Source organism: Cervus elaphus, chromosome 18, assembly GCF_910594005.1.
Source record: "Cervus elaphus chromosome 18, mCerEla1.1, whole genome shotgun sequence".
Classification (NCBI taxonomy): Eukaryota; Metazoa; Chordata; class Mammalia; order Artiodactyla; family Cervidae; genus Cervus; species Cervus elaphus.
The window spans coordinates 59184462-59211535 of record NC_057832.1 but is presented as its reverse complement, the minus strand read 5'-3'; the positions used below and the strand labels follow the sequence as shown (position 1 = coordinate 59211535).

At 37.5% G+C, this 27074-nt stretch overlaps 1 protein-coding gene across 3 annotated transcripts in view; it reads left to right on the top strand.

Moving 5' to 3' along the window:
- CFTR (CF transmembrane conductance regulator) overlaps positions 1 to 27074 on the top strand; it is a 191923-nt gene that overhangs the window by 128723 nt on the left and 36126 nt on the right. For all 3 annotated transcript variants that reach the window (XM_043873384.1, XM_043873381.1, XM_043873383.1), the window contains exons 21-22: positions 405 to 505; positions 15866 to 16117. In XM_043873384.1, coding sequence (XP_043729319.1) covers positions 405 to 505; positions 15866 to 16117 — 353 coding nt within the window. The remainder of the gene's footprint in view (positions 1 to 404; positions 506 to 15865; positions 16118 to 27074) is intronic.

Here is a 27074-nt window from a genome sequence, read left to right as displayed (position 1 = left end):
CTCTCCTGCTTTTGACTTCTTTGTAGAGAAGCGTATTCAGACACAGAAAGTCTTTCCATTGTCTGTTGTAGTCTTTGAAGATATTATTACTTACAGAGTAATAGTAGAAGAGATAAAAATTACATTACCCAACACCAACATCCCATTTAATATCTGAAGCATTTAAAAAAGGGCAACTCTTTACTAATATGCAGTCATTCTTTGATTTAAAATGTTGGTTGAATACTAACAGGGCGTATTATCACTAGTGATGCATGCTGTGGGGAACTGAGATGAAAAATGGTTTAAATTGGCACAGAATCTAAATGTAACTTTAACACATGCTATCTTCTAGGTATACATAAAGCGGTTCACAGAAAAGAGAAATAGCCTAAAGTTTGTTTATATATATTTTCCACCTATAGGTGAAGGAGAAGGAAGAGTTGGGATTATTCTAACTTTAGCCATGAATATCATGGGTACATTGCAGTGGGCTGTAAACTCTAGCATAGATGTGGATAGCTTGGTAAGTATTTTTTTTTTAACTTTTATGAAAAAAGTTCAGACAAACCAAAAAGTGTGGATAATAGCATAAAGGATGACTATATACCCAGCCCCAGCTTAAGAAATAAGACACTGCAGATCAGTTGAAGTTCACTGTTTGTATCTCTTATTAAACCCATATCTCTTCTTTCTTCCATATAAATAGCCACAATCAAGATCTGGTGCTACTATGAACATTCTTGCAGTTCCTTGCCTAGGATTTTTCTAGGATAGCCACCCAAGAGTGGTATTGTTGGGTCATAGAATTCACCCATGTTCAACTTTGCTAGGTGGTGCCAAATTGTTCTAAGATCTGTTGTACCAGATTATACTCCCATCAAGAGAGTATAAAAGGGGACTTCCCTCTGGTGGTACAGTGGCCAAGATTCCATGCCCCCAATGCAGGGGGGGCCCAGATTTGATCCCTGGTCAGAGAACTAGATCCCACATGCTGCAACTGAGACCCTGTACAGCCAAATAAATAAGTATTCTTTCAAAAAAAGAGAGAGTGTAAGAATTCTCAGAGGTCCATAGGTATTATATACAACACTTGATAATGTCAGACTTTTAAAAAAATTGAAGTATAGTTGATTTGCAGTGTTGTATTAGTTTCAGGTTATACCAAAGTGATTCAATGATATATATTTTTTCAGATTATTTTCAATTATTGCTTATTACAAGATATTGAACATAGTTCCCTGTGGAGACTTTGTTGCTTTGTTGCAATCTTTGTTGCTTATCTATTTTATATATAGTAGTTTGTATCTGCTAATCCCAAACTCCTTTATTTCTCCCCCATTCCTTCCCTTTTGGTAACTGTAACTGTTTTCTGTATCTGTGAGCCATTTCTGTTTTGTATATAGGTTCAGTTGTATTGATTTTTTGATTCCACATATTGAATATATATATATGTATGATGTATAGCATTTGTATTTCTCTACTTAGTATGATACTCTATAGGTCCATCCATGTTGCTGGAAATTGCATTATTTCATTCTTTTTTATGGCTGAGTAGTATTTTACTGTACATATGAATCACATCTTCTTTATCCATTCGTCTATCCATGAACCACTTAGGTTGCTTCCATGTCTTGGCTATGGTAAATAGTGATACTGTGAAAATTAGGGTACATGTATCTTTTAAAAATAGTTTTTATCTTTTACAGACATATGCCCAGGAGCAGGATTGCTACATCAAATGGTAGCTCTATTTTTAATTTATTTTAAGGAAGCTTCATACTGTTTTCCATAGTGGGTGCCCAAATTTACATTCCCACTATTAGGAGGGTGTAGGAGGGTTCACTTTTCTCCACAGCCTCCCCATCATTTATTACCCTTTTGGTTTAGGTTCTTTCTTGACCTTTTGGGTTATGGTCTTTTTCTTTTTCTCTGAGACAGTTGATATGTTCTCAAAATGCTCACATTCATTCAGTTGTTGAAATGTGTATAATCAACTTCTGTCAGAATAAATATCATTGTAAAATATACCTCTAGGGAAAAACCAAATTTTTTCATGCCCTCTTCTTGCCCTTGTGACAATATTTTATTTAACAAAAGCATTTTAATAATTCATTGAAATGTCATTTAACTTTAATACGATTTATAGCAGAGTTTCATTTTAGTTTGACCAGCTCTTTTTAGTGACTCCATGTATCTCCTTACTTAGCTCATATACTTTTGGGGTTGAGTCTTGTAAATGTACTTTAAAATGTTTCTGTTGGAAAACAGCAGGAGAATACTAAGTAAATATTGTACTGGCATCTATTTAATTCTTTGTTCAAACTTTCCTCGACTTTGACATTACAGTTAAAATCCTAATGCACTTCTTTTTCTTTATCTGGAAGCGTTTGTTCACCTTGTATATGCACAATTCTTTTCTCTTTATTGTATTAATTTCCTTGGTTTATGTAACAGCCTCTATAGCCTCTCTTTGTTTGGTGCCTGTGTGTTTTGCATGTCTAATCACCATTAAAGTTTCTTTCAAGCTTTTTTATTTAGCTAGTTTTTCATGTGGTCATCCTAGACTTTGTGACGTGTGCTTTGACTTTCATCTCCTGGCATAACAGAATGTCTGCAATAAGGTATTATGTTATAATACAGTCCGTGAAAAGTATCAATATTTGGAGTTCATCATATTTTAAAAAGTTTTATTCTTTTGTTTGAATATCAAAGTGATCACGTTAGTTTATGTTTCGCTGACAAATAGCACAAGTGGTCTTGCCTGAGTCTTTGTTGGCATTTATCTAGTTATTAATTCCATCTTGCTGCTTCCACCCCTGCAACTGCTACAGCTGTCCAGTAATCTGTTAGTTTTCACCTAGCATATGTTGAAAGTAGGAGGGGAGAGAGCTGTAACCTCAAATTTCATGTTTACATATATGTTAACACTAAAGGTCCTTGGAACCGCTGAAGTAAAAACTCATTTTACTTTATTGAGTTCTGAAATGAATTTAGACCTCAGGTGTTTTTGTTTTGTGTTTTCTGCCACATCTTGCGGCAAGTAGGATCTTAGTTCCATGACCAGGGATTGAACCTGCACCCCCTCCATTGGAGGCATGGAGTCTTAATCACTGGCCCCGGGGATATCCCTGCACATGAGTTTAAAATGAAATAAACAAGGTGTTTTGTTTGACACTTTTCGTTTTTTAGTACAGAGGTAGCCAGGAAAAAAAAAATCTTCAGACTTGGAAAGAATATTTCATTTACCCATCTGGCTGAGTTTAGGCATGAACGTCAAACGTCAATAGAAATATGAAGTTCCAAGAATATGACTTCACTGCTCATCCATTCATTTACTCGGGTGCCCAGACTTCCTTAGCTTTCAGCCAGTGAAGGTATTAATAATATTTGGATGGTAACACTTCCTCATCACAGCCTCAGGTAGCTTTGTAGTTTTGACTATACACATTTCAGAGGTTGGCACTCAAAACTGGTCAGCAAACCTTTTAATACATTTTCCTGATAAGTTCTTTCTGTTTTATTCCCTAAGATAGCCTTTATCACCTTCTTGACTCTTCTCAGGTGCTCTAATAATTCTACCTCCTGCATTTTCAGTCAATAATCTTGTTATATATGTCATAGGGAAAAAAAAAAAAAAAAGATGGAGCTAGAAAGAATTTCCTCCTTTTTTTCCACTAGTTGTAACATCATTCTGCACCACTGCTCATATGTTCCAGTTCCCTCCATGTCTCTGCTCCTGTGTAAAGGCCGGTATATGCAATTAACTCCTCTTGTGGTACCTTTCTCCCTAGCATAAAAATACCATCCCTTGATCTAATACCCATTTCTTTGACCTATTTTTAGCAGAAATTCTTGAAACAGTGCCTTACTCCATGTCATCCTCCCAGTTCTTTCCATCAGTTGGTCAGTTCACTCAGTTGTTTGCGATTCTTTGTGACCCCATGGACTGCAGCATGCCAGGCTTCCCTGTCCATCACCAACTTTTGGAGCTTGCTTAAACTCATGTCCATCGAGTTGTTGATTCCATCCAACCATCTCATTCTCTGTCATCCCCTTTTCCTTCTGCCTTCAATCTTTCCCAGCATCAGGATCTCTTCAAAAGAGTCAGTTCTTCGCATCAGGTAGCCAAAGTATTGGAGTTTCAGCTTCAGCATCAGTCCTTCCAATGAACATTCAGGATTGATTTCCTTTAGGATGGACTGGTTGGATCTCCTTGCAGTCCAAGGGACTCTCAAGAGTCTTCTCTAACACCACAGTTCAAAAGCATCAATTCTTTGGCACTTAGCTTTCTCTCTATGGTCCAACTCTCACATCCATACATGACTACTGGAAAAACCATAGCTTTGACTAGATGGACCTTTGCTGACAAAGTAACGTCTCTGCTTTTTAATATGCTATCTAGGTTGGTCATAACTTTTCTTCCAAGGAGCAAGCGTCCTTTAATTTCATGGCTGCAGTCACTATCTGTAGTGGTTTTGGAGCTCAAGAAAATGAAGTCTCTCACTGTTTCCATTGTTTCCCCATCTATTTGCCATGAAGTGATGAACTGGATGCCATGATCTTCATTTTCTGAATGTTGAGCTTTAAGCCAACTTTTTCACTCTCCTCTTTCACGTTCATCAAGAGGCTCTTTAGTTTTTCTTCACTTTCTGTCATAAGGGTGGTGTCATCTGCTTATCTGAGGTTATTGATATTTCTCCCAGCAATCTTGATTCCAGCTTGTGCTTCATCCAGCCCAGCATTTGGCATGATGTACTCTGCATATAAGTTAATTAAGCAGGGTAACAATAAACAGCCTTGATGAACCCCTTTCCCAATTTGGAACCAGTCTGTTGTTCCAAGCCTGGTTCTAACTGTTGGTTCTTGACCAGCATACAGATTTCTCAGGAGGCAGGTAAGGAGGTCAGGTATTCCCATCTCTTGAAGAATTTTCCACAGTTTGTTGTGATCCACACCATCAATACCATCAAAATCCACACCATTTGGTGTAGTCAATGAAACAGAAGTAGATGTTTTTCTGGAACTCTCTTTTTTGATGATCCAACAGATGTTGAATTTGATCTCTGGTTCCTCTGCCTTTTCTAAATCCAGCTTGAACATCTGGAAGTTCATGGTTCATGTACTGTTGAAGCCTGGCTTGGAGAATTTTGAACATTGCTTTGCTAGCATGTGAGATGAGTGCAATTGTGCAGTAGTTTGAACATTCTTTGGCATTGGCTTTCTTTGGGATTGGAATGAAAACTGACCTTTTCCTGTCCTGTGGCCACTGCTGAGTTTTACAGATTTGCTGGCAATTTAAGTGAAGCACTTTAACAGCATCATCTTTTAGGATTTGAAATATGGAAATTCTTTCCATACCCTACTTCATTTCATTTCCATCATCCCTCAGACTCATAACCAATATCTTTCTAGAGCCAGCGTCTTTATATCTCTCAGTCTCTCAAGTAGTACTCATACTCATGCCATGGACACATCCTTCTTGTTATCCTGTCTTCTTTCACTAGGGTGATGTTTTTCACACCCGGTTTTCCTGCTGCCTCACCGGTTCCTCCTTAATTCTCTTTGCTGGCCCCTTATCATCTTTCAGATCACTAAACACCAGCTGTATGCTAGCCCTCTTCTATCTACACTTTCTCTGTTATAATCTAACTCTGTGCTTCTGAAATCATCTCTCAGTGAATCACACATTCATATCTCCAGTTAAGACCACTCCTCTGCTCTCTCTCTATATATATATTCAACTACTAACTTGACACCTCCATGTGTTTATAAAACACAGTGATAGACTGTCTTCCAGTAGACTTGACATTTTAGTTCATAAATTCTTATTTGGAATCTCCTGGAAATATGCTTGTGGTATCAAGAGACAATTATAAGTGAACAAAACTTCTGTTTCGCCTACTAGTTTGTCTAGCTTTATATAGGAGTTTGGGAAAAAGTTCATCTGTCACCTTATGAACAGTGTAGTATAATAGGTTGTGAATAACCCCAGAGATTTTTTAAATAGTAAAATTATCAGAGTCCAACTTAATTCCTGTTTAAACTCCCATGTTAGGGGATTTCCAGTTATTTCAATTGATACCACAGTGTTTTAAGAACTGTTATATCTAATTATCTCTTAATTTTAACATAAATTATGTGTGTATCTGGCTTCCCTGGTACCTCAGCTGATAAAGAATCTACCTGGAATGCAGCAGACCCCGGCTTGATTCCTGGGTCGGGAAGAGCCCTTAGAGAAGGGATAGGCCACCCACTCCAGTATTCATGAGTTTCCCTGGTGGCTCGGATGGTAAAAATCCGCCTGCACTAAGGGAGACCTGGATTCAATCCCTGGGTTGGGAAGATCCCCTGGAGGAAGGCATGGCAACCCATTCCAGTATTCTTGCCTGGAGAATCCCTATGGACAGAGGAGCTTAGTACGCTATAGACCATGAGGTCACAGAGAGTCGGACACGGCTGAGCAACTAAGCATAGCACAGCACAGCACATATGTATGTCTCTCTGTTCATTTCAATTGCAAAGCTTATACTATTCTGTAGATGGGATGAAAAGTGACGTATTAATTCTTTTTAGCTCCATTCCTCAAGTACCATATGGATTAAAGTAAGTTCAATCTTAAAAAATTTTGTGTTATTATTTAACAAAGTTGTGTACTTATTGTATTTGAATTCATAAGATGCCTGCCATTTTTAACAACATAAAGCTTCTCTGTCTCCTATTGTTAACTATTTAAACTTCATATATCCTAAATGGGCTTCTTTGGTGGCTTAGCTGATTAAGAATCCGCCTGCATTGTGGGAGACCTGGGTTCAATCCCTGGATTGGGAAGGATCCCTGGAGAAGGGAATGGCTACCCACTCCAGTATTCTGACCTGGAAAATTCCATGGACTATATAGTCCATGGGGTCTCAAGGAGTCAGACACGACTGAGAGACTTTTACTTCACTGTCTTAAATAGGCAGTGTATACCTAGATTTTTGCCTCCATGAATGAATGGAAATTAAATAAATGAGAGCTAGAAAGGATGCAAGGGTAATGTTTCAGACTTAGTTGTATCAAGCCATCTGGTGACTGGTGAATTGCTCACACTAAGAGTATCATTGTTTGAATGAGGCAGTTGACAGTTCATCTATTTTCAGGACTGTCTGCGTCTTGGTGAGCAAAAATAAAATATCTGAGTGTATGACTAGTACCCACTTTCTTAATTCTCCAGTCGTAGCAGACAATAAACCATCCCTGTTGCATAGTGTGTTCTTAGTAGCACACGAGGGTGGAAGCCTCCAGGATGAGTAAGGAAGACTGTACCTCTGTAGGGTTCACATTCAGATTCCAGTTAATGAGTTTCCAGAAAGTTCTTACAAGAGTGATGTAATCTGAGAAGAGTTTTCTGTCAATAGAAACTCCCTCTGTTTCTCCTTTGTCCTTTTATTGCCTGTGTTTATTTTGGGTTCCAGTAAAGATCAAGTGACTGATTGTACAGTGACCAATGAGAAACCTGATGCGAGGAGAAGTGGGGAACCTGGCTTTTCTTCAATTCTCAGTTCTCCTGATGCCCAATTCTCTTGGATTGAAAATAGTTTCTGCCCTGAGAATCTGAGGGGAGGATTCATTTCTTATATTTTTTTAACCTCCTTTTAATGGCTTCTTGATAATACCTTTCTTTGTTTTTCTGTTCTCAGAAGTCTTTGGGGGTGTATTTTCCACTTATGACGTCTGTTCCAAGACTTCGTCCCACCCAGCCTTTCTATTTCCATCCTATAAAGTGGCTTTCTATGCCGTGTTCCGCTGTAGTCTTACCACCAAGAAGTTGTGCAGCCTTAGGCAAAGAAGTCATAATCTACGTGAGGGCTTTGCTTTTTCCTCCTTTGTAAATGAAACAGTTTGGTTGGAAATGTTTTAAGGTTCTGTTAGTTCTGACATTCTCTTCCGAATCTCTGAGATATCTCAAGTCCTCATTGGCACATACGCAGGCACTGTTCCGGGTGCTCTTGGGAGTCACAGGGGTCTGCTACTGCCCCTGAGGGCTCAGGTCCAGTGATTAGGTCATTCACCACTGCAGTTGTCAGAGCTGATCAAAGAACTCTTAACCGGTGTGTTACTTGAACCAACAAAGACAAAAAAAGCTCTATTAAGATGTTGTTGAGTCTTGAATTGGTTGGAGAGGCTTATGAGAACCTGACAGGACTGTGTAAGTGTAGAAAATTGTGGGAAATTTGTGGAGCTTTGTGCTTATTGCTTAAACTTCCTGGATTTAGAATTTTTCATTTGTACCAAGAAGGAATGGATTAGATCAGAAGTTCCCAACCTGACAGCACATGTGGAACCTTTATAAAAATAGAGACTACTCAGGGTCCTCTGAGACTAATTAAAATGATTCTCTTGGTTGAGGGCAAAGTGACCAGGCATGATGTCTATCTTTTAAAAAGTGCTCCAGGTGATCCTGGTATATATAGACTTGTGATTTACTGGATTTGAGGGTCTCTAAGGTTCATTTGGAGAAGGCAATGGCACCCCACTCCACTACTCTTGCCTGGAAAATCCCGTGGATGGAGGAGCCTGGTAGGCTACAGTCCTTGGGGTCGCGAAGAGTCGGACACGACTGAGCGACTTCACTTTCACTTTTCACTTTCACCCATTGGAGAAGGAAATGGCAACCCACTCCAGTGTTCTTGTCTGGAGAATCCCAGGGACGGGGGAGCCTGGTGGGCTGCTGTCTGAGGGGTTGCACAGAGTCGGACACGACTGAAGCGACACAGCAGCAGCAGCAAGGTTCAGTTTCGCTCCAGTTTTCTGTGAGTCACGGCAGGGAGCCAGCAAATTTTTCCTGTAAAGAGTTAGGTAGTACTTTTTTCAACATTGTGAGCTATGTGGTCTCTATGCAGTTATTCAGCTAAGCTTGTGTGTGTGTGCATGCACGTGCAAACACTCAGTCCTGTTCAACTCTTTGTGATGCCATGGACGTGGGCTCTCTGCGAGCCAACCAGGCTCGTCTGTCCATGGGACTTCCCAAGCAAGAATATTGGAGTGGATTGCCATTTCCTTCTCCAGGGGATCTTCCCAACCCAGGGTTCGAACCTGCATCTCCTGTAGCTCCAGCATTGGCAGCTGGATTTTTTTTTACCACGGAGCCACCTGGGAAACTTAAGCTTTTGTAGGGCAACGCTAATGTAAACAAATGGATATGCCGTGATTTGGCCATTGGGCCATAGTTTTGCTCACCTCTGGTCTATTGGATAGAATTTGCTTTGGAACTGATGGACTGTCAGCAAATTATTTTTATTCTGTATATCAACCAGTGACAGATGTAAACCTGAAAGATGTGTAAAGAATGGTGCTTAATGATAGAGAACTTGGGGAAGTTGTGCTATCTCAAAATTAAGATGCTTAGAAAAATCTTGGTAAAATAGTCAAAACCTTGGGAAAATATTTTGATTTGTTGTTTTAATTTTTTTTGTCTAGTAAGTCTCCTCTTCTTGAGATTTCCTTTGAAATATGTTTAATGGACACCTCATAGGCCCAGTTGTATTCACCAAGCACTTGCTGATAGCCTATCATATGCTTTTAGAAAATAGTAACTCCAGAAAGCGTCTAAGTTCAAGTTTGAGTAGTAGATGTAATAAGTGATATCAGACCTTTTCAGATAGGTAAATCAGAGTCCTCCTTTGCCTATTGGCACTTGGCACCATAATTATTGAAGCTCTTAATTATTGAAAATAGGCACCAATGTATTTGATATCTCTGTGTTTATTTAAGATATGCCTTTTTGTCATTCGTTGTGGGTTTTTTTTTTTTTTTTGCATATCCTACAGTCAGAAAAAGTCAAATTGACTTGCCATATGATTCGCCACAGATTAGGTAGCAAGCTATAATAATTTATAAAGGGTTAGAATCTATAGTATACTATAAGTAACTCACTTATGCTGTTAATAATTTATAGCAATACAGTCCTGATTGACTTGTTAAGGGCTCTAGGAGCATAAGTAATCAGTGCAGAAAGATAGACCAGAATTTCAAGAATATGTTTTGGGCAGAGAGTCTGTTTCCATGATAACCATTATCTCTTAAGTCTATATCCATGGCCTAAAGATTATGCTAATCACTCTAACATGGCCTTGGGTCTCAGGTCACTGTCAGTTGACTCTGAAAAGCATCTAGTTTGGGCCTACCAGGAAGAATCTAAGATTTAAAACACTTTAATCCTCCCTTTTATGTACTTCACATTTTGAAAATTTCTCTTGCAAAATGTGTGATGTTTTTCACATGGTGTCAGTTTTCTATTAATAGATGATTGTCTTCACATTTATTTATTGTAATCTTCCTGTAACCACCAATTATGAACACTCTTTACAACACTGCCAGCCAGATCTCAGGCTTTTGCAATGTATTTTCTATTGTCATGGCTTTGTGGGTGTTACATGTAGCTTAGGTGTTAATGAACAAATCTGATGGCCTAGTTTCCAAACAACCAAAAGGATGAAAGGAAATAGAACAAATATTTTGTGAAGGGAAGAGAGTCTGGTTTCCTTACTCGCCCTAAAATAGGTCTTTAAGCCTTTTCTTGCCTCTTTGTTAACAAAAGGTGAAAAGGAAAATCAGGAATTATTTTCTTTTTCACTAAGTATATCTGTTACAAAGTAAAGTTGAGATGAGGCTATGGAGCAATCTTTCCCCAAAAGACTTTGTTCTCCTGATGCTTAGATAAGTAATTCAGACATTATCATAAAGATAATGAGATTCATTTTTAAAGATGGGCTCAGGAGAATTTTTGAATGTAATACATCTAAATAATCATGCCAAAATTTTAAATGAGATACTTCTCAAGCAAAAACCCCACTTCATTTTGACTAAGCTCCAATTTTGTGGAAAGCCTATGCAAATTATATCAGGTTTTCCTCTTCACATGAGGAATAGATTTGATGTTTCAGTGCCTGAGTCTCATTTCGGCTTCATCATTTAGTTCTTAAAATCTAAGACATGTGCTCCCACCTAAGCTGGTAATGGCTACATTGAGACTTTGCTGTCAGTGAGCTAGACAGCGATACCCCCTCATTCCTCCAGAGGAAACACTTTTCTATGCACAGAAGCAGCAACTTCAGGTTAAAGAGTTTTCCCAACTCCATCTACAGAACTCTGAAAACTGTCAAATCTGAATTTCCATCCAGTTCCACCTACATAGCTGGACAATGGCACAGCAGTTTTTATAAATCACCTTAAAATATTTAGACATACCAAATTAGAGATAGGATTCAGTTAGGTTAAAAAGATTAATGAAAACAAGTAGATGAGACTAAAAATAATTTGATATGTTACAACATCCTTCTGATCCCAATAGCAATGTATATTTTTAGGGTGAGAGCTGAGGCTACAACTGCAGCTTAGATTTCCTACTAAGTTACAGCACTGCCATTCTCCCTGCTCAGAAACTGCTTTCTGCATGTGAGGTGGAACAATGGGTTAATTCATTATGAACAGAGATTTATTAAGGGACTGCATGATGCTAAACACTCGATGGAGAAGATACACAAACAGTGCTTGAATAAGTTTACTGTAATAGGCACAGTGGATTTAACTGAAGCCCCTTAGACGTGAGCTCACATTCTGCCACTTGTATGGAAACTTTTGAAGGTCCTATACTTAATTTTCTATGCAGAATTTTATTTCTTTTTCTTTCTTCTCTTTTTTTGAATATTGTTCCCTGTGTTATACAGTAAATCCTTGTTGCTTATTCTTTTTATTTACAGTAGTGTGTATCTGTTAATCCCATGCTCCTAATTTATCCCCTACTTCAGTAACCGTAAGTTTATTTTCTGTATCTGTGAGTCTGTTTCTGTTTTGTAAATGGATTCATTGGTATTATTTTTTTAGAATTCACATACAAATGATATCTTATAATATTTATCTTTCTCTGTCTACTTTCACTTAGTATCATAATCTCTGTGTTCATCAGTGTTGCAAATGATAATATTTCATGTTTCATCCTTTTTATGGCTGAATAATATTTCATTGTATTGATATTGTATTGATGTCTTCTTAAGACCTTCTCTTAAGAGTCTCCCACATTACCTAAGTCTCTGTTTCCGCCACACCTGGATCCATCCCTCACTACAGACATGAATCTTTGGTTGTTAAATCAACTGTGGGAGATACATGACTACTTGTGTTATAGTCATATTTATTTTCTATTTGAGCATGCCTTCCACCGAGTAGAAGAAACCTTGGTGAATTCAGAGATCTTACTAGAAGTGACTCCAGAATCAATTGTGAGTGGAGTTTACAGGATACCAAGACCTGGAGGGAGGGGGCGTCTGGCCCTAGGTTGTCCCTTGTTGTGCTAGGTATCTCCAGGGCTGTCTCTGACCTAGAGGAGTACAGTCCAGGTGCATTGGGTCTTCCTTTGGATCCTGACTGGTAGCTCTCCCTTGGTGAGTCTGCACTCTCTCAGCTGCTTCCGTGTCCCTGAGGAATGGAAGACCCCAAGGGGTCAAAGCATGGGGATTATTTGGCTTCCCCTCATCATCATTCTGGAAATACAAGAAAATCCAAAGCTATGTCAACTTATCTGTGTCTCAACATGTCATGTAGGCATGCCCACTCTTATGCTCCTATGCCGTACGGGCACTGGAAGTTTCTCCAAGCCCTGCCCCATTCCTGTATCCACCTTAGAACTGAGGCACAGGCCTCCTAAGTTCTAAAATCACTCAGACCTACTTGAGGATAGAAGCCGAGTTCAGTTGCAAGGCAGTGCTCCTTTTTAGAGGAACTGGTGCCTCAGCCCATTTGTGAGTCAGACTGGGGGGTGAGGAGAGAAGCCGTTTCTCGCCCATCAGAAGTTCATCCTTGACTACTGGCTTTTACATGAACCCTGTCCTTTGGGCTTGTGTCCTTCAGGCTTTGGTGTTTGAATCTTGACAGGCAATATTCTTGTGGCTCAAAATTTTTGAACTCTGAATCTCTGACTACAAAGGCAGTTTTTTGCACCTTGCAAGGCCAGAAATGGTTTTCTGTGTACTGGTTCTGTGTGCCTTCTCCTTTGAGAGGCAGTGGAAGTAATGTGCCAGTTGGAGAGCCTGTGAGGTATAGGGAGTTAGTAATTCATAATATTATCTGCCCACATTGTCTGTTCACTCTTTCAGTGGCTGAAAACCTATCCATAATGCAAGTGTCTGCACTGGCCACCTTTCCTTCCTGTCAGAAAATACTTTAACCTATTGAGTTGAGTGAATGTTCACGGGCTGTAGATGAGTGCCTGTTGTTAAGGTGAACTTGTTCTTGGGCAGGGATATTTGACCATGCTGTGGATAACTATAATAATCTGTCTTGGGGTCACTTTAAGCAACTAGATTCTATGAAAGGTGATGAGTTGAAAATTGTATTTTCTCAATTTGATAGGTGCATTCTGTATACCATAGCTGACATTAGAAATTCTGAATTCAAAAAACAAAACAACAACAAAAGAAGTCCTGGATTCACCCTTGCTAATGAAGAATGTAATTTGCTGTACTCAGACAAATGCTTACAAAGAAAAATTGTGCATGACATTTTAGTGCTGTCAAAATAGTAGTTTTGATGTCATTTTCTAATAATAGCACATGTAATGTTGAATAGTTTTGATAGCAATATTTAAATGTTTTTTGATGCTTGAAAGTGTTAAAATAGGATGGACTTTTGTTATACAATTCCTTACTTGATGTGCTAAAGCACTTAACAAAAACTAGTATAGAATTCTTCACAGCACTGACATGCAGAAATGTCAACAGTGTATTTCAATTCAAATTTAATAAAAAAAACTGAGTCAGGATTTAATAAACTCTGAAAATCACCTGTAATTTGGAATTTAAAATATTGTGTCAGAGGGATAATTATAATATGCCATTTATTTCCTCCTGAGTTATTTATGATGGACATCGGCTTTGGATATTTTTCACTTCCATTTCTAGTGGGTTTTGGCTTGAAAGGATTCTCTTTTTGAATCTTGAATAATTATTGAAGATAATTTGAAGATATATTCAAGAGGAGGGAAATTGAAGCACACAATTACTAGATAGAAGAAAGCTCTTTATCAATATCAGTCTTGATCAGTGCATGTGAAAACAGGCAATGCTATAAGATTTTCTAATATGAAGCTTTAAATGTTCAATTAAGGATAAATATCTGAACTTCTCTGATTCATCTACAAGTCATTTCATACTAAAGATGAAGAATTCTTCCCATTTCACCTTTTGATAGTGAAAAATAAAAATAATAGAAATGAACGCCCACATCATTTCATCTCACCATTTTTTTTTTTTTGCAGAAAGAATTATTTCTAGTATCTAAATAACTATGATGATAATAAATTAACATTGTAAAGAAGAAGGTTAAATTCTCAACTGGGTAAAACCAGAATCAGCAATTACTTTTCAGACAAAAATTTTCTGTCTAGTAAGCTGTTAATGGGCCACCTGGTTGCTCAGCGGTAAAGAATCCTGCCAATGCAGGAGATGCAGGTTCGATCCCCGGGTCAGGACGATCCCTTAGAGAAGGAAATGGCAACCCACTCCAGTATTCTGGCTTAGGAAATCCGGTGGACAGAGGAGCCTGGCAGGCTACAGTCCATGGGGACACAAAGAGTTGGTCGCAAGTGAGCACACAAGTACATTTACTTTAAATATTTTCAATTATATATTGGATGCCTATTATATGCCAAGCTATTTTAAAAATCACTTTCTAAAGTTTGTAAATTATAATTGTTCAGAGAAATATGCTGTCATTAAATAATTAAAGCACTTGTGCAAAATAGTTGAATTTTATAATGCCATTTGCACATGGGTGCAAATGCACATGGGTGCAACTAGAGATGATCTTACTAAGCAAAATACGTCAGAAAGAGAAAGACAAACACCATATGATATCACATGTGGAATCTAAAATGTGATATAAGTGAACTTATTTGCAAAACAGAAACAGACTCACAGACATAGAGAATGGATTTATGGTTGCCAAGGGGAAGGGATGGATTGGGAGACTGGGTTTAGCAGATGCAAGTTATTATATACAGAATGGACAAACTGCAAGGTCCTATTGTTGCACAGGGAACTATATTCAATATCCTGTAATAAACTGTAATGGAAAAGAATATGAAAAAGAATTTGTATACATTTGAATAATTGAATCACTTTGTTGAATACCAGAAACTAACACAACATTGTAAATCAACTATATGTCAATAAAATAAAATTTTAAAAATAAATTAATTTTAAAAATGGTTAAATTTCAAATACAGCCCTTATACACAGTCACATTTTGCTCAGCAGTGGACATTGATCTTTAAATAATTTAGATTAAAAATGTAATATTTAACTACAGATGTATGCCAGTGACTTCAAATTTGTTTGAAGATTATTGTGAAGTTATTCAAAATTTACTGAGCTTCAGGAGTCTACTTGCCACCCAGCTGACATAGAATTGTTGATAGTTATTAATGCACTGTAAGAATAAGGAAAGCCTTTTGTATAGTGATTTTGAAGTGTGAAACATTTTATTATAACTTATCAGTTGCAGAACATTGTACTACACAATGGGAGAAAACAAGTTTCCCCTTGACATCATCTATTCCATTGAGTAAAGTTTGGCTATTTATATGTGGCTTGCATAACTGAGAGTTGAGTGATCACAAAAATAAACAGGTTTATAAAGAGCCCATTTATAGAAATTCTAGTTAATTCTCTTGGTTAAGCTTTTAGTTCTATCCAATTATTTCCTGTTACTTCATTGAGAAACCTAACAAATAACCAACTGACAACTAGCTAGTATCACATCCTACAAGTTATATTTTAGGAAACATTAAACTAATTTTGACACTCTCTGCAACTCTTAAAAAAATAAAATATTGTTTTTATTTCAGATGCGATCTGTGAGCCGAGTCTTTAAGTTTATTGATATGCCAGCAGAAGATGGTAAACCTAACAATTCATTCAGACCATCCAAGGATAGTCAGCTCTCAAAAGTTATGATCATCGAGAATCAACATGTGAAGAAAGATGACATCTGGCCCTCAGGGGGCCAAATGACTGTCAAAGACCTCACAGCAAAGTATATAGATGGAGGGAATGCCATACTAGAGAACATATCCTTCTCAATAAGTCCTGGCCAGAGGGTAAGATTTAAACATTGCTTACTTTGTTAAACTTGTCTTCTATAAGTGAATCTCAGTCTAAAGCAATGTGTGGGCAGAATCCATATGTAACTCTTATTGTTGACTAGGACCAATGTTGAACACAAATATTTTCAAGTTATTATATGGAGTCAGTATTGTTTCATGTGAAATTTATTTTGCAGAGTCCTGAATCTATATAATGGAACCATCTTACTTATTTTTTAATTGGAGTATGCTGCTGCTGCTGCTGTCGCTTCAGTCGTGTCCGACTCTGTGCGACCCCACAGACGGCAGCCCACCAGGCTTCCCCGTCCCTGGGATTCTCCAGGCAAGGACACTGGAGTGGGTTGCCATTTCCTTCTCCAGTGCATGCGTGCATGCTAAGTCGCTTTAGTCGTCTCCGACTGTGTGACCCCATGGACAGCAGCCCACCAGGCTCCTCTGTCCCTGGGATTCTCCAGGCAAGAATGCTGGAGTGGGTTGCCATTTCCTTCTCCAAGGTATTGGAGTATAGTTGCCTTATAATGTTGTGTTAGTTTCTGTTATACACCTAAGTGAATTAGTTACATGTATACACATATCCAACTTTCTTTAGATTCCCTTCCCATTTAGGTCCCCATGGAGCACTGAGTAAAGTTCCCTGTGCTATACAGTAGATTCTCACGAGCTGTCTATTTTATATACAGTGATTATATATATATCAGACTCAATCCACCAGTCCATCCCATCTCCCCTTGGTAACCATAAATTTGTTTTCTACATCTGTGACTCTATTTTTGCTTTGCAAGTAAGTTCATCTGTACCCTTTTTCAAGATTTCATATTTAAGAGATATTATACAATATTTGTCTTTCTCTTTCTGACTTACTTCACTCTGTATGATAATCTCTAGATCCATCCATGTTGCCGCAGATTGCATTATTTTATTCCTTTTTAAGGGCTGAGTAAAATTCCGTGTATATATGTAACACATCTTCTTTATTCATTCCTCTGTTGATGGATATTTAGGTTTTTTCCATTTCCTAGCTAGTGTAAATAGTGCTACAGTGACATCAAGGTGCATGCATCCTTTCAAATTATGGTTTTCTATATAGAGAATGAAATTAGAATACTCCCTAACACTATACACAAAAATAAACTCAAAATGGATTAAAGACCTTAATGTAAGGCCATATACTATAAATTAGAGAAAAACATAGGCAGACTATTCTTTGACATAAATTGGAGCAAGATTTTTTTTTGATCCACCCCCTAAAGTAATGAAAATAACAACAAAAATGGACAAATGGACCTAATTATTCGTAAAAGCTTTTGTGTAGCAAGTTCAGTTCAAATGGTCAGTCGTGTCTGACTCTTTGTGACCCCATGGACTGCAGCTCACCAGGCTTCCCTGTCCATCACCAACTCCTAGAACTTGCTCAAACTCATGTCCATCGAGTCAGTGATGCCATCCAACGATCTCATCCTCTGTAGTCCCCTTCTCCTCCTGCCTTTAATCTTTCCAGCACCAGGGTCTTTTCCAATGAGTCAGTTCTTCGCATCAGGTGGCCCAAGTATTGGAGTTTCAGCTTCAGCATCAGTCCTTCCAATGAACACCCAGGACTGATCTCCTTTAGGATGGACTAGTTGGATCTCCTTGCAGTCCAAGGGACTCTCAAGAGTCTTCTCCAACACCACAGTTCAAAAGCATCAATTCTTCGGTGCTCAGCTTTCTTTATAGTCTAACTCTCACATCCAAACATGATTACTGGAAAAACCATAGCTTTGACTAGATGGACCTTTGTTGGCAAAGTAATGTCTCTGCTTTTTAATGTCTCTGCTATCTAGGTTGGTCATAGCTTTTCTTCCAAGGAGCAAGCATCTTTTAATTTCATGGCTGTAGTCACCATCTGCACTGATTTTGGAGCCCAAGAAAATAAAGTCTCTCACTTTTCCATTGCTTCCGTGTCTATTTGCCATGTTGAATTTTAAGCCAACTTTTTCACTGTCCTCTCACTTTCATCAAGAGGCTCTTTAGTTCTTTGTTTTCTGCCATAAGGGTGGTGTCATCTGCATATCTGAAGTTATTGATATTTCTCCTGGAAATCTTGATTCCAGCTTCTGCTTCAGCCAACCTAGCATTTCTCATGATGTACTCTGTATAGAAGTTAAATAAGCAGGGTGACAATATACAGCCTTGACGTACTCCTTTTCCTATTTGGAACCAGTCTGTTATCCATGTCCAGTTCTAACTGTTACTTCTTGACCTGCATACAGATTTCTCAAGAGGCAGGTCAGGTGGTCTGGTATTCCTATCTCTTGAAGAATTTTCCACAGTTTGTTGTTATCCACACAGTCAAAGGCTTTGGTGTGTTCAATAAAGCAGATATAGATATTTTTCTGGAACTCTCTTGCTTTTTCAGTGATCTGGTAGATGTTGGCAATTTGATGTCTGGTTCCTCTGCCTTTTCTAAATCCAGCTTGAACATCTGGAAGTTCATGGTTCACGTAGCATTGAGCCTGGCTTGGAGAATTTTGAGCATTACTTTATTAGCGTGTGAGATGAGTGCAATTGTGCAGTAGTTTGAACGTTCTTTGGCATTGCCTTTCTTTGGGATTGGAATGAAAACTCACCTTTTCTAGTCCTGTGGCCATTGCTGAGTTTACACTTAGGAAAACTTTCTTAGCTCTCCTTGCTATTCTTTGGAACTCTGCATTTAGATGGGTATATGTTTCCTTTTCTCCTTTGTCTTTTGCTTCTCTTTTGTATAGCAAAGGAAACCATAAACAAAACCAAAAAGTCTACCCTCCAAGTGGGAGAAAATATTTGCAAATGAAGTGAGCAAGAAGGTATTAATCTCCAAACTACACAAACAGCTCATACAGCTCAATATGAAAAAAAAAACAACCTAATCAGAAAATTGATGGAAGATTTAAATAAATACTTTTCCAAAGAAGTTATACAGATTGCCAAAAGGTGTTCAACATCACTAATTATCCTAGAAATTGAAATCAAAACACAATGAGCTGTCACCTCACATCTGTCTGAATCTATAAATGCTGAAGAGGGTGTGGAGAGAAGGAAACCCTCCTACACTTTTGGTGGGAATATAAATTGATATAGTCACTATGGAGAACAGTGTAGAGGTTCCTTAAAAGCTAAAAATAGAGCTACCATATGATCCAGCAGTCCCACTCCTGGGCATATAATGGGACCATTTTAAGTATTATTATGCTTGTAGAATATCTAATTGATTGCTACTTTACTAACTAAAGAAACTGTTACATAAACCAAATTTTAGTTCTAGATTTTGCATCTTGAAACTATCCTCCATTTCAGGTGAGGGAAATATTTTGTTGCTAACTCCATCTAAAGGCTTAAAATTTTACCTGTTTGACAGTCTTTCAAACAAGTGGTACTTTTTCCTTAACTTTTTTCAATTTTTCTGGTTGGAGTCTTCATCATGGTATGGATTGTTAAGCTTTTTTCCCCAATAGTTTGCTAAGGAATAATTATTTATGAGGCAAGCATTTCTATTATTTAATAAGCAGAAATAACCTTGCACTATTTTGAAGTTTTTCTTATGGATCCCAGCTGGGCTGAATTTGCAGAAGTTACTCAAATACAGAGTCTAGAATTGATTGTTTGCAAAGGGGCTGGTCATTCTCCCACATTTTATGCTCTGTAAATATGATTTTATATTCTCTTCAGATTCCTTATTCTGGGACACTCTAAGTCTAGACAGGAGTGCTATGTTGTTTTGACTATTTTCTTTTTCTTTAAAAATGAAATGGAATACCATAGAGCCAATTTTTATGAAAACTAAAATTTAAAACTTCATCTCTTTGTGGTTTAATTTCAAACAGATTGTTTTTTTTTAACTGGTGAGATAATGGTCAGTAAGTTTTGTTAGTCCACCGTCACTGTCACCAACATAAAAACAGGCTACTTTCACTTGCCTTTGCCCATGGCTTTAGGAAGGGTTGATCATTTGATATATTAGACAAAGTTCTAATAGAAAAATGTATAGAGTGAGCAAAAATTCTCTACATATTGTGCTCAATGGCTTGCAGTTGCACAGTGGAAATTTTGACTTAACTTTTACTCTAGTTAGGAAAAATATATTCACATACTACTAAAATTAGCTCTCTCCTATATTCATGTTCATCAAGAATGAATTTTTTCCCCTTTTCTTAGAGAAAGGTATAAATGGGCATAAATGGAATGAATAGGTTTTAGATTGAAGTTTTCTCTAGTATCAGAGTGAGAATGTTTAAAGTTACACTTTGGAACTAAGTAAAATTAATAGTTTGCCTTCCCTCCTCCTTTCCATTGAGAAAAACATAATTAGTTACTCTCTTTTGCTTTGCACATCGTGAATGCCATAGGCAGCTGACGATCGCCAGGATGGATGCCAAAGGCACTGTGACTTTATAATAATAGCAACAGATCAGTTGATACACAGCATGGATAGATTTGGTAAATTATTTTCTTTTGCTCTCCCTGACATCCTTTCATCCATTTGCTTTTCTAGTGCTTACTTGTCCACTAAATTAAATACAAACAAGTCCTAGTAGAGTGACAGAGTTTTAGAGTTCTCATTTCTGTAGGTAGTTTCCTTGATCTGAGAATAGTGATCAGAGATACTGTAAAATGAGGAAGAAGCAATATGTTCAGTCATTCCATCTTCTCTGAACATTTATGCAGTAAGCAGGCCATGTGTATTTGCAAGACACTCCCTAGGTGCTCTGGGGGAATTGAAAATTATTTACATAAGGCTATAAATGTTTATCGAATGCTCATCGTGTCCTAATTGGAGAAGGAAATGGCAACCCACTCCAGTGTTCTTGCCTGGAGAATCCCAGGGACGGGGGAGCCTGGTGGGCTGCCGTCTATGGGGTCACGCAGAGTCGGACACGACTGAAGTGACTTAGCAGCAGCAGCATTGTGTCCTAAGCACTGTTTAAAAACCTTTATTTTCTATAACATTAGATCTTATTATAACTCCAAAGGTAGTTGTTATTACCCTATCTCTGCATAGCGGAAGAAACAAAGTTCAATTAAGTGAGTGAAATAGCGAGGATGTCAAACTCAGGTCTCTGACCTCAAAGTTCTTTTTCACTCATTTCCCTTAAAAGAATGAGAAGAAAAAGCAGAAGAAAGAGGAGAGAGAGTTAGAGAGATCTGTCACAGAAGATGTCAGACTAACAGGGAAAATGCTAGATCCAGCAAGAGCGGAAACTGGTTTACTGTGAGGCTAACAAAGCTGAGGCTTCAAAGGACTTCATTTGGCTGAGCCACTTTCAAAGCCAGTTGTTACCATTTGGCTGGGAGTTGGGCTATTCAGGCAAGGTTTTCCACAGGAAGTGGCATTTAAAATGAGACTTCAGACTTAAACTGTGATTTGAATTATCAAAGGTGGCTGAAGAAGGGTGCTATAAGCAGAGGGAATAACGTAAGGCACAAGGCATGTACAGAAAGCAATGACTGGTTCAGTCATTCAGTAACTGGAGGATGCATAAAGGATGTAATTGAAGCCAAGATTTGTGCAAATGATGGAGATTATGGGTCTTGAGAGTCAAAGCAAGTGGTTCACAAAGTGTGCTTCCTGTGCCTGTATCACGTGGGTACTTGCGAGAAACGCGTGTTCCTGAGCCCTCCTGGCCAAGGAGTGGGGACAGTGGTCTGAGAGTCACTGGGTGTAGAGGAGTGCGAGGACAAGTCCAGTTGCAAAGGCTCAGGGAATGGGTGAGTCTTGAAATGAGGAGTCATGTAGAACAATGTTGGCGGTGGGAAAGAGAAAGCAAGAACACCTGTGTAAGAGGGTGATGACCTTGGTACTCTAGAGTAGTTGAGTTTGTTTGGTTTGGGTTTTTGTTTTGTTTGTTTTTGTTTTTGAGACAGGAGGAAAGGAGATAAGTGGAATTCAAGAGAAGTGAAGTTAAAGAGAACCATTGAGCAAACAGCTGAAAAACTGAAGGTGTTCCTATTAGACTGTCTTAATCATTTAAGCAGAGAAGGCAATGGCACCCCACTCCAGTACTCTTGCCTGGAAAATCCCATGGACGGAGGAGCCTGGTAGGCTGCAGTCCATGGGGTCGCTAGGAGTCGGACATGACTAAGCAACCTCACTTTCACTTTTCACTTTCATGCGTTGGAGAAGGAAATGGCAACCCACTACAGTATTCTTGCCTGGAGAATCCCAGGGAGAGGGGAGCCTGGTGGGCTGCCGTCTATGGGGTCGCACAGAGTCGGACACAACCGAAGCGACTTAGCAGCAGCAGCAGCAGCAGCAATGTTTTAAGTCAACTTTCGAAGTCATGGAAGTTCAGCAGTGTCAGTCCTCTGTCTGTGTTCTTCTCCTTCAGTAATATGTTGACTGTTCTTTTGCACTTCCATAGAAACTTTAGAATCTGTTTGCCATATTCATAAAATAACTTGCTTGGATTTTGATTAGAATTGCGTTGACTCTATAGATGAAGTTGGAAAGAACCAACAGCTTGGTTCGTGTTGAGTCTTCCTATCCATGAACACAGAACATCTTTCCATTTCTCTAAGTCTTATTTGATTAAATTCATCAGTTTTGTATTTTTATCATCCTTATCTTGTATATATTTTCTTAGATTTATACCTAAGTATTTCATTTTGGGGAGTGCTAATGTAAATTGTATTTTGTTTTCAAATTCCACTTTTTCATTGCTGGTATGTAGGAAAGCAGTTGACTTATGTATATAAACCTTGTATCCTGAATCTTACTATAATCACTTAGTAGTTCTAGGAATTATAGTGTTGTTCTTTTGTACTTTCTACATAGATGGTAAGTTCATCTGCAAACAAAAACAGTTTTATTTTTTTTTATTCTCAATCGATATGCCTTTTATTTTATTTTCTTGTCTTGTTGCATTAGCTAAGACTACAGGAGACGTAAGAGATGTGGGTGCTATCCCTGGGTCAGGAAGATTACCTACAGGAGGGCATGGAACCCACTCCAGTATTCTTGCCTGGAGAATCCCCATGGACAGAAGACCCTGGGGGGCTACAGTCCATAGGGTCACATAGAGTTGAACATGGCTGAAGTGACTTAGCACGCACACACACACTAGTAGGATGTTGAAAGTAATAAGAGGAGAATTCTTGCCTTGAGTTGATATTAGTAGGAAAGCTAAGTTTTTCATCGTTAAGTAATAATCTGTAGGATTTCTATAGATGTCTTTATCAAGTTGATGACCTTCCCCCTTTATTCCTACTTTGCTAAGAGTTTTTTTAATCAAAAATTGGTGGTGGATTCTGTCTTATGTTTTTTCTGCATCTGTTAATATGGTAATATGATTTTTCATGCCTGTTGATATGATGGATTTTATTCATTGATTTTTCAAATGTTGAACCAACCTTTCATATCTAGGATAAATCCCACTTGCTCATGGTATATAATTCTCTGTATATATTGTTGGATTTGACTTGCTAATATTTTTAAGCACTCTGCAACTAAGTTTATGAGAAATATTGATCTCTAATGTCTTTAGTTTTGTTATTATGGCAATTCGGCCTTCACTGGTGGCTCAGGTGGTAAAGAGTCTACCTGCGATGCAGGAGACCTGGGTTCAATCCCTGGCTCAGGAAGATACCCTGGAGAAGGAAATGGCAACTCACTCCAGTATTCTTGCCTGTGAAATCCCACAGACGGAGGAGCCTGGCAGACTATAGTCCATGGGATGGCAAAGAGTTGGACTCAACTGAGTGGCTTCACTTTTTACTATCATAGAATGACTTAGGATGTATCACTTTTGCTTCCATCTTCTGAATGAGATTGTAGAGAACTGGTAGAATTATTGCTTTAAATATTTTTTAGAATTCACCATGAATCTGTCTGGAATTGGTCCTTTCTGATTTGGAAGATTGTTACTTAGCAGTTCAATCTCTTTAAAAATAACTGTGCCTATTCAGATTGTTATGAGTTTTGGCAGATTTTGTATGTTTCAAGGAATTTGTTCATTTCACCTGTTATGAAAATAGTGGGCATGGAGATGTTCATAGTATTTCCTTATTACTCTTAATAATACATACTAAGATGTAATGATTTTTCCTCTTTCATTTCTTTAAAAATATTTTTAATTGAAATATAGTTGACATACAATATTATGTAAGGTTTAGGTGTACTACATAGTGATTTGACATCTGTATACATTATGAAATTTTTACCACAAAAAGTCTAGAAACCATCCATCCCCATACAAAGTTATAACAATATTAACCATATTCCTTATACTAAATAATGTAACTATTCTTTCATTTTTGGTAGTAGTTTATGTTATCTCTCTTATTTTCTTAGTTAGCCTGGCTAGAAACATAAAATTTACTGATCTTTTCAGAGAACCAGTTTTTAATTTTATTGATTTTCCCTACTGATTTTGTTTTCAATCTAACTGCTTGATTCTGCTTTAATTTTTATTTATTTATTTATTTGTTGTCTGCCTATTTTGGATTAAATTTTCTCTTTTTTTCCTGATTTCCTATGATGGAAACTTAAACTATTGATTTTAGATATTTTTTTCTATATTACATATTATATTCTTTTCTATACTAGATACTTGTATGATACTATATTTATATTTATTAGTATATTAGCATAAGCAGTCTTCATTTCTGTTACCATATTGTTGTAATTTTATCTCTTGCATTCCTTTTTGAATTTTATTAACATTTCCTCCTCTCTGTATATTAGCTTTAGTATATTTGGGCTCCCCAGGTGGCACTAGTGGTAAAGAACCCACCTGTGGATGCAGGAGATGCAAGAGATGTGGGTTTGATCCCTGGGTTGGAAAGATCCTGGGAAGGAGGGCATGGCAACCCATTCCAGTATTCTAACCGGGATAATCCCATGGACAGAGTGGCGGGCTACGTTCTGTGGGGTTGCAAAGAGTCTGACACAACTGAAGTGACTTAGCACACACCCCCTTAGCTATATTAGATATTTCTTCTTTTCTATAGCATTTAATGTTATAAATTTCCCTCTGCACTGCTTTTTCTACATACCACACAATCTGATAAATTTCATTTTGATTTTCATTTGTTTAAAATATATTTAAGTTTCTCTTGAGATTTCTTTTTTAACCCATGTGCTGTTTAATGTCCAAATGTTTTGGGATTTTCCAGCTGTCTTTCTGTTCTTGATTTCTGGTTTAATTCCATTGTGGTCTGAGAACATACATTATATGAGATGCAGTCTCTTAAATTCTTTATATTGTGTTTTATGGCCCATATGTGATTTATCTTGGTGAATGTAATTTTCTCACTTCTGTGTCTGTCCAGTTTTGATAGTGTATTGAAGTCTTCAAGTATAATAGTGGATTCATCTATTTCTCTTTGCAGTTCTGTCAGTTTTTGCCTCATGTATTTTGACACACTGCGGTTAGATATATACACACTAAACATTATTATATCTTTCTGGACTATTATTGTCCCATTTATCATTATATGGTACTCTTTTTATATCTGATCATTTCTCCTGCTTTGATATCTGCTCTGTGTAAAATTAGTTACTCCAACTGTCTTAGATTAGTGTTTACCTGGTATTATTTTTTTTTTTTTTACTTTTATCTATATGTGCCTTTATATTTAAAATGGGTTTATTTATTTAAAGTGAAATTAGTCAGGGAAAGTCGAATATCAAATGATTTCACTTATACTTGAAATCTAAAAATGAAAAAAATGAGCAAATATAGCAAAATAGAAATAGTCATACATACAGTGAAAAGGTGTTTGCCACATGGGTGGGAGTGTGGGGGATGAGAGAAATCAGTGAGAGAGGCTGAAATTTTTTGAAGTAGGTGAGACAGACTAAAATTTGCCATATTCATTTTCATCTAGTTCAAATCACCTTTTAATAAACAATACTAGAGTACTTCACAGGTAATGGAAGTATGTTGTTATAACTAAATAAAGTTGACCCTTGAACAGGGTGGGTATAAGGGATTACCCCCCTCTGTACAGTCAAAAAATATTCACTCTATTTATCCATAGTCCCTCTGTATCTATGATTCTACATCATCTGATTCAACCACATGTGAAAGTTGTAGCACTATAGTGTTTACTACTGAAAATGATCTGGGTGTAAGTTCAAATCTGTGTTGTTCAAGGGTCAGCTGCATTTCCACTTCCTCCCTCTTGTCCCTTGTATTATTGCTGCCATTTATTTTACTTATAGAGAAACATAAACATACATAATTGAATACAGTGTTGCCATTATTATTTTGAGCACAATGCTATCTGTTAGATCAATTAAGAATTAAAAAAATGAAATTTCTTATTTTACCCTTACTATTCATTCTGGTACTCTTCATTTATGTAGGTCAGAATTTCTGACTTAAATGATTTTCCTGAAGAACTTTTAAAGGCATTTATTGGAAAGCTGATCTACTAACATCAAATTCCCTTGATTATTCTTTGAGAAAGTCTTTACTTCTAACTTACCTTTGAAGGATAATTTCACAAGGTAAAGAATTCTAGGTTGGCGGCTTTTTTCTCTCAACACTTTAAATATTTCACTCCTTTTTTTTTTGGCTTGAACGTTTTCTGAAGAATAGTTGGATTTAGTTCTTTTCTTTGTTACTTTATAAGTAAGGTGTTTTTTTCCCTCTTGCTTCTTTCAAGATTTTTTCTTTATCTCTGATTTTCTGTCATCTGAATATCATATGCCTATATTAGTTTTTTGGCATTTATTCTGCTTGATGTTCTGTGAGCTTCCTGGACCTGTGATTTAGTTTTTAACATTAATTCAGAGAAGTTCTCAGTCATTATTGTCTCAAATATTTTTTGTTCCTTTCAATCTTTCTTCTCTTTCTGGTATTTCCATTAGTGGTGCATGATACCTTTTGTAATTGTCCCACAGTTTTTGGATATTCTGAATTTTTTCTTTCAGGTTTTTCCTCATTGCTTTTTGGTTTGAAGGTTTCTGTTGTCATATCCTCAAGCTCACAGA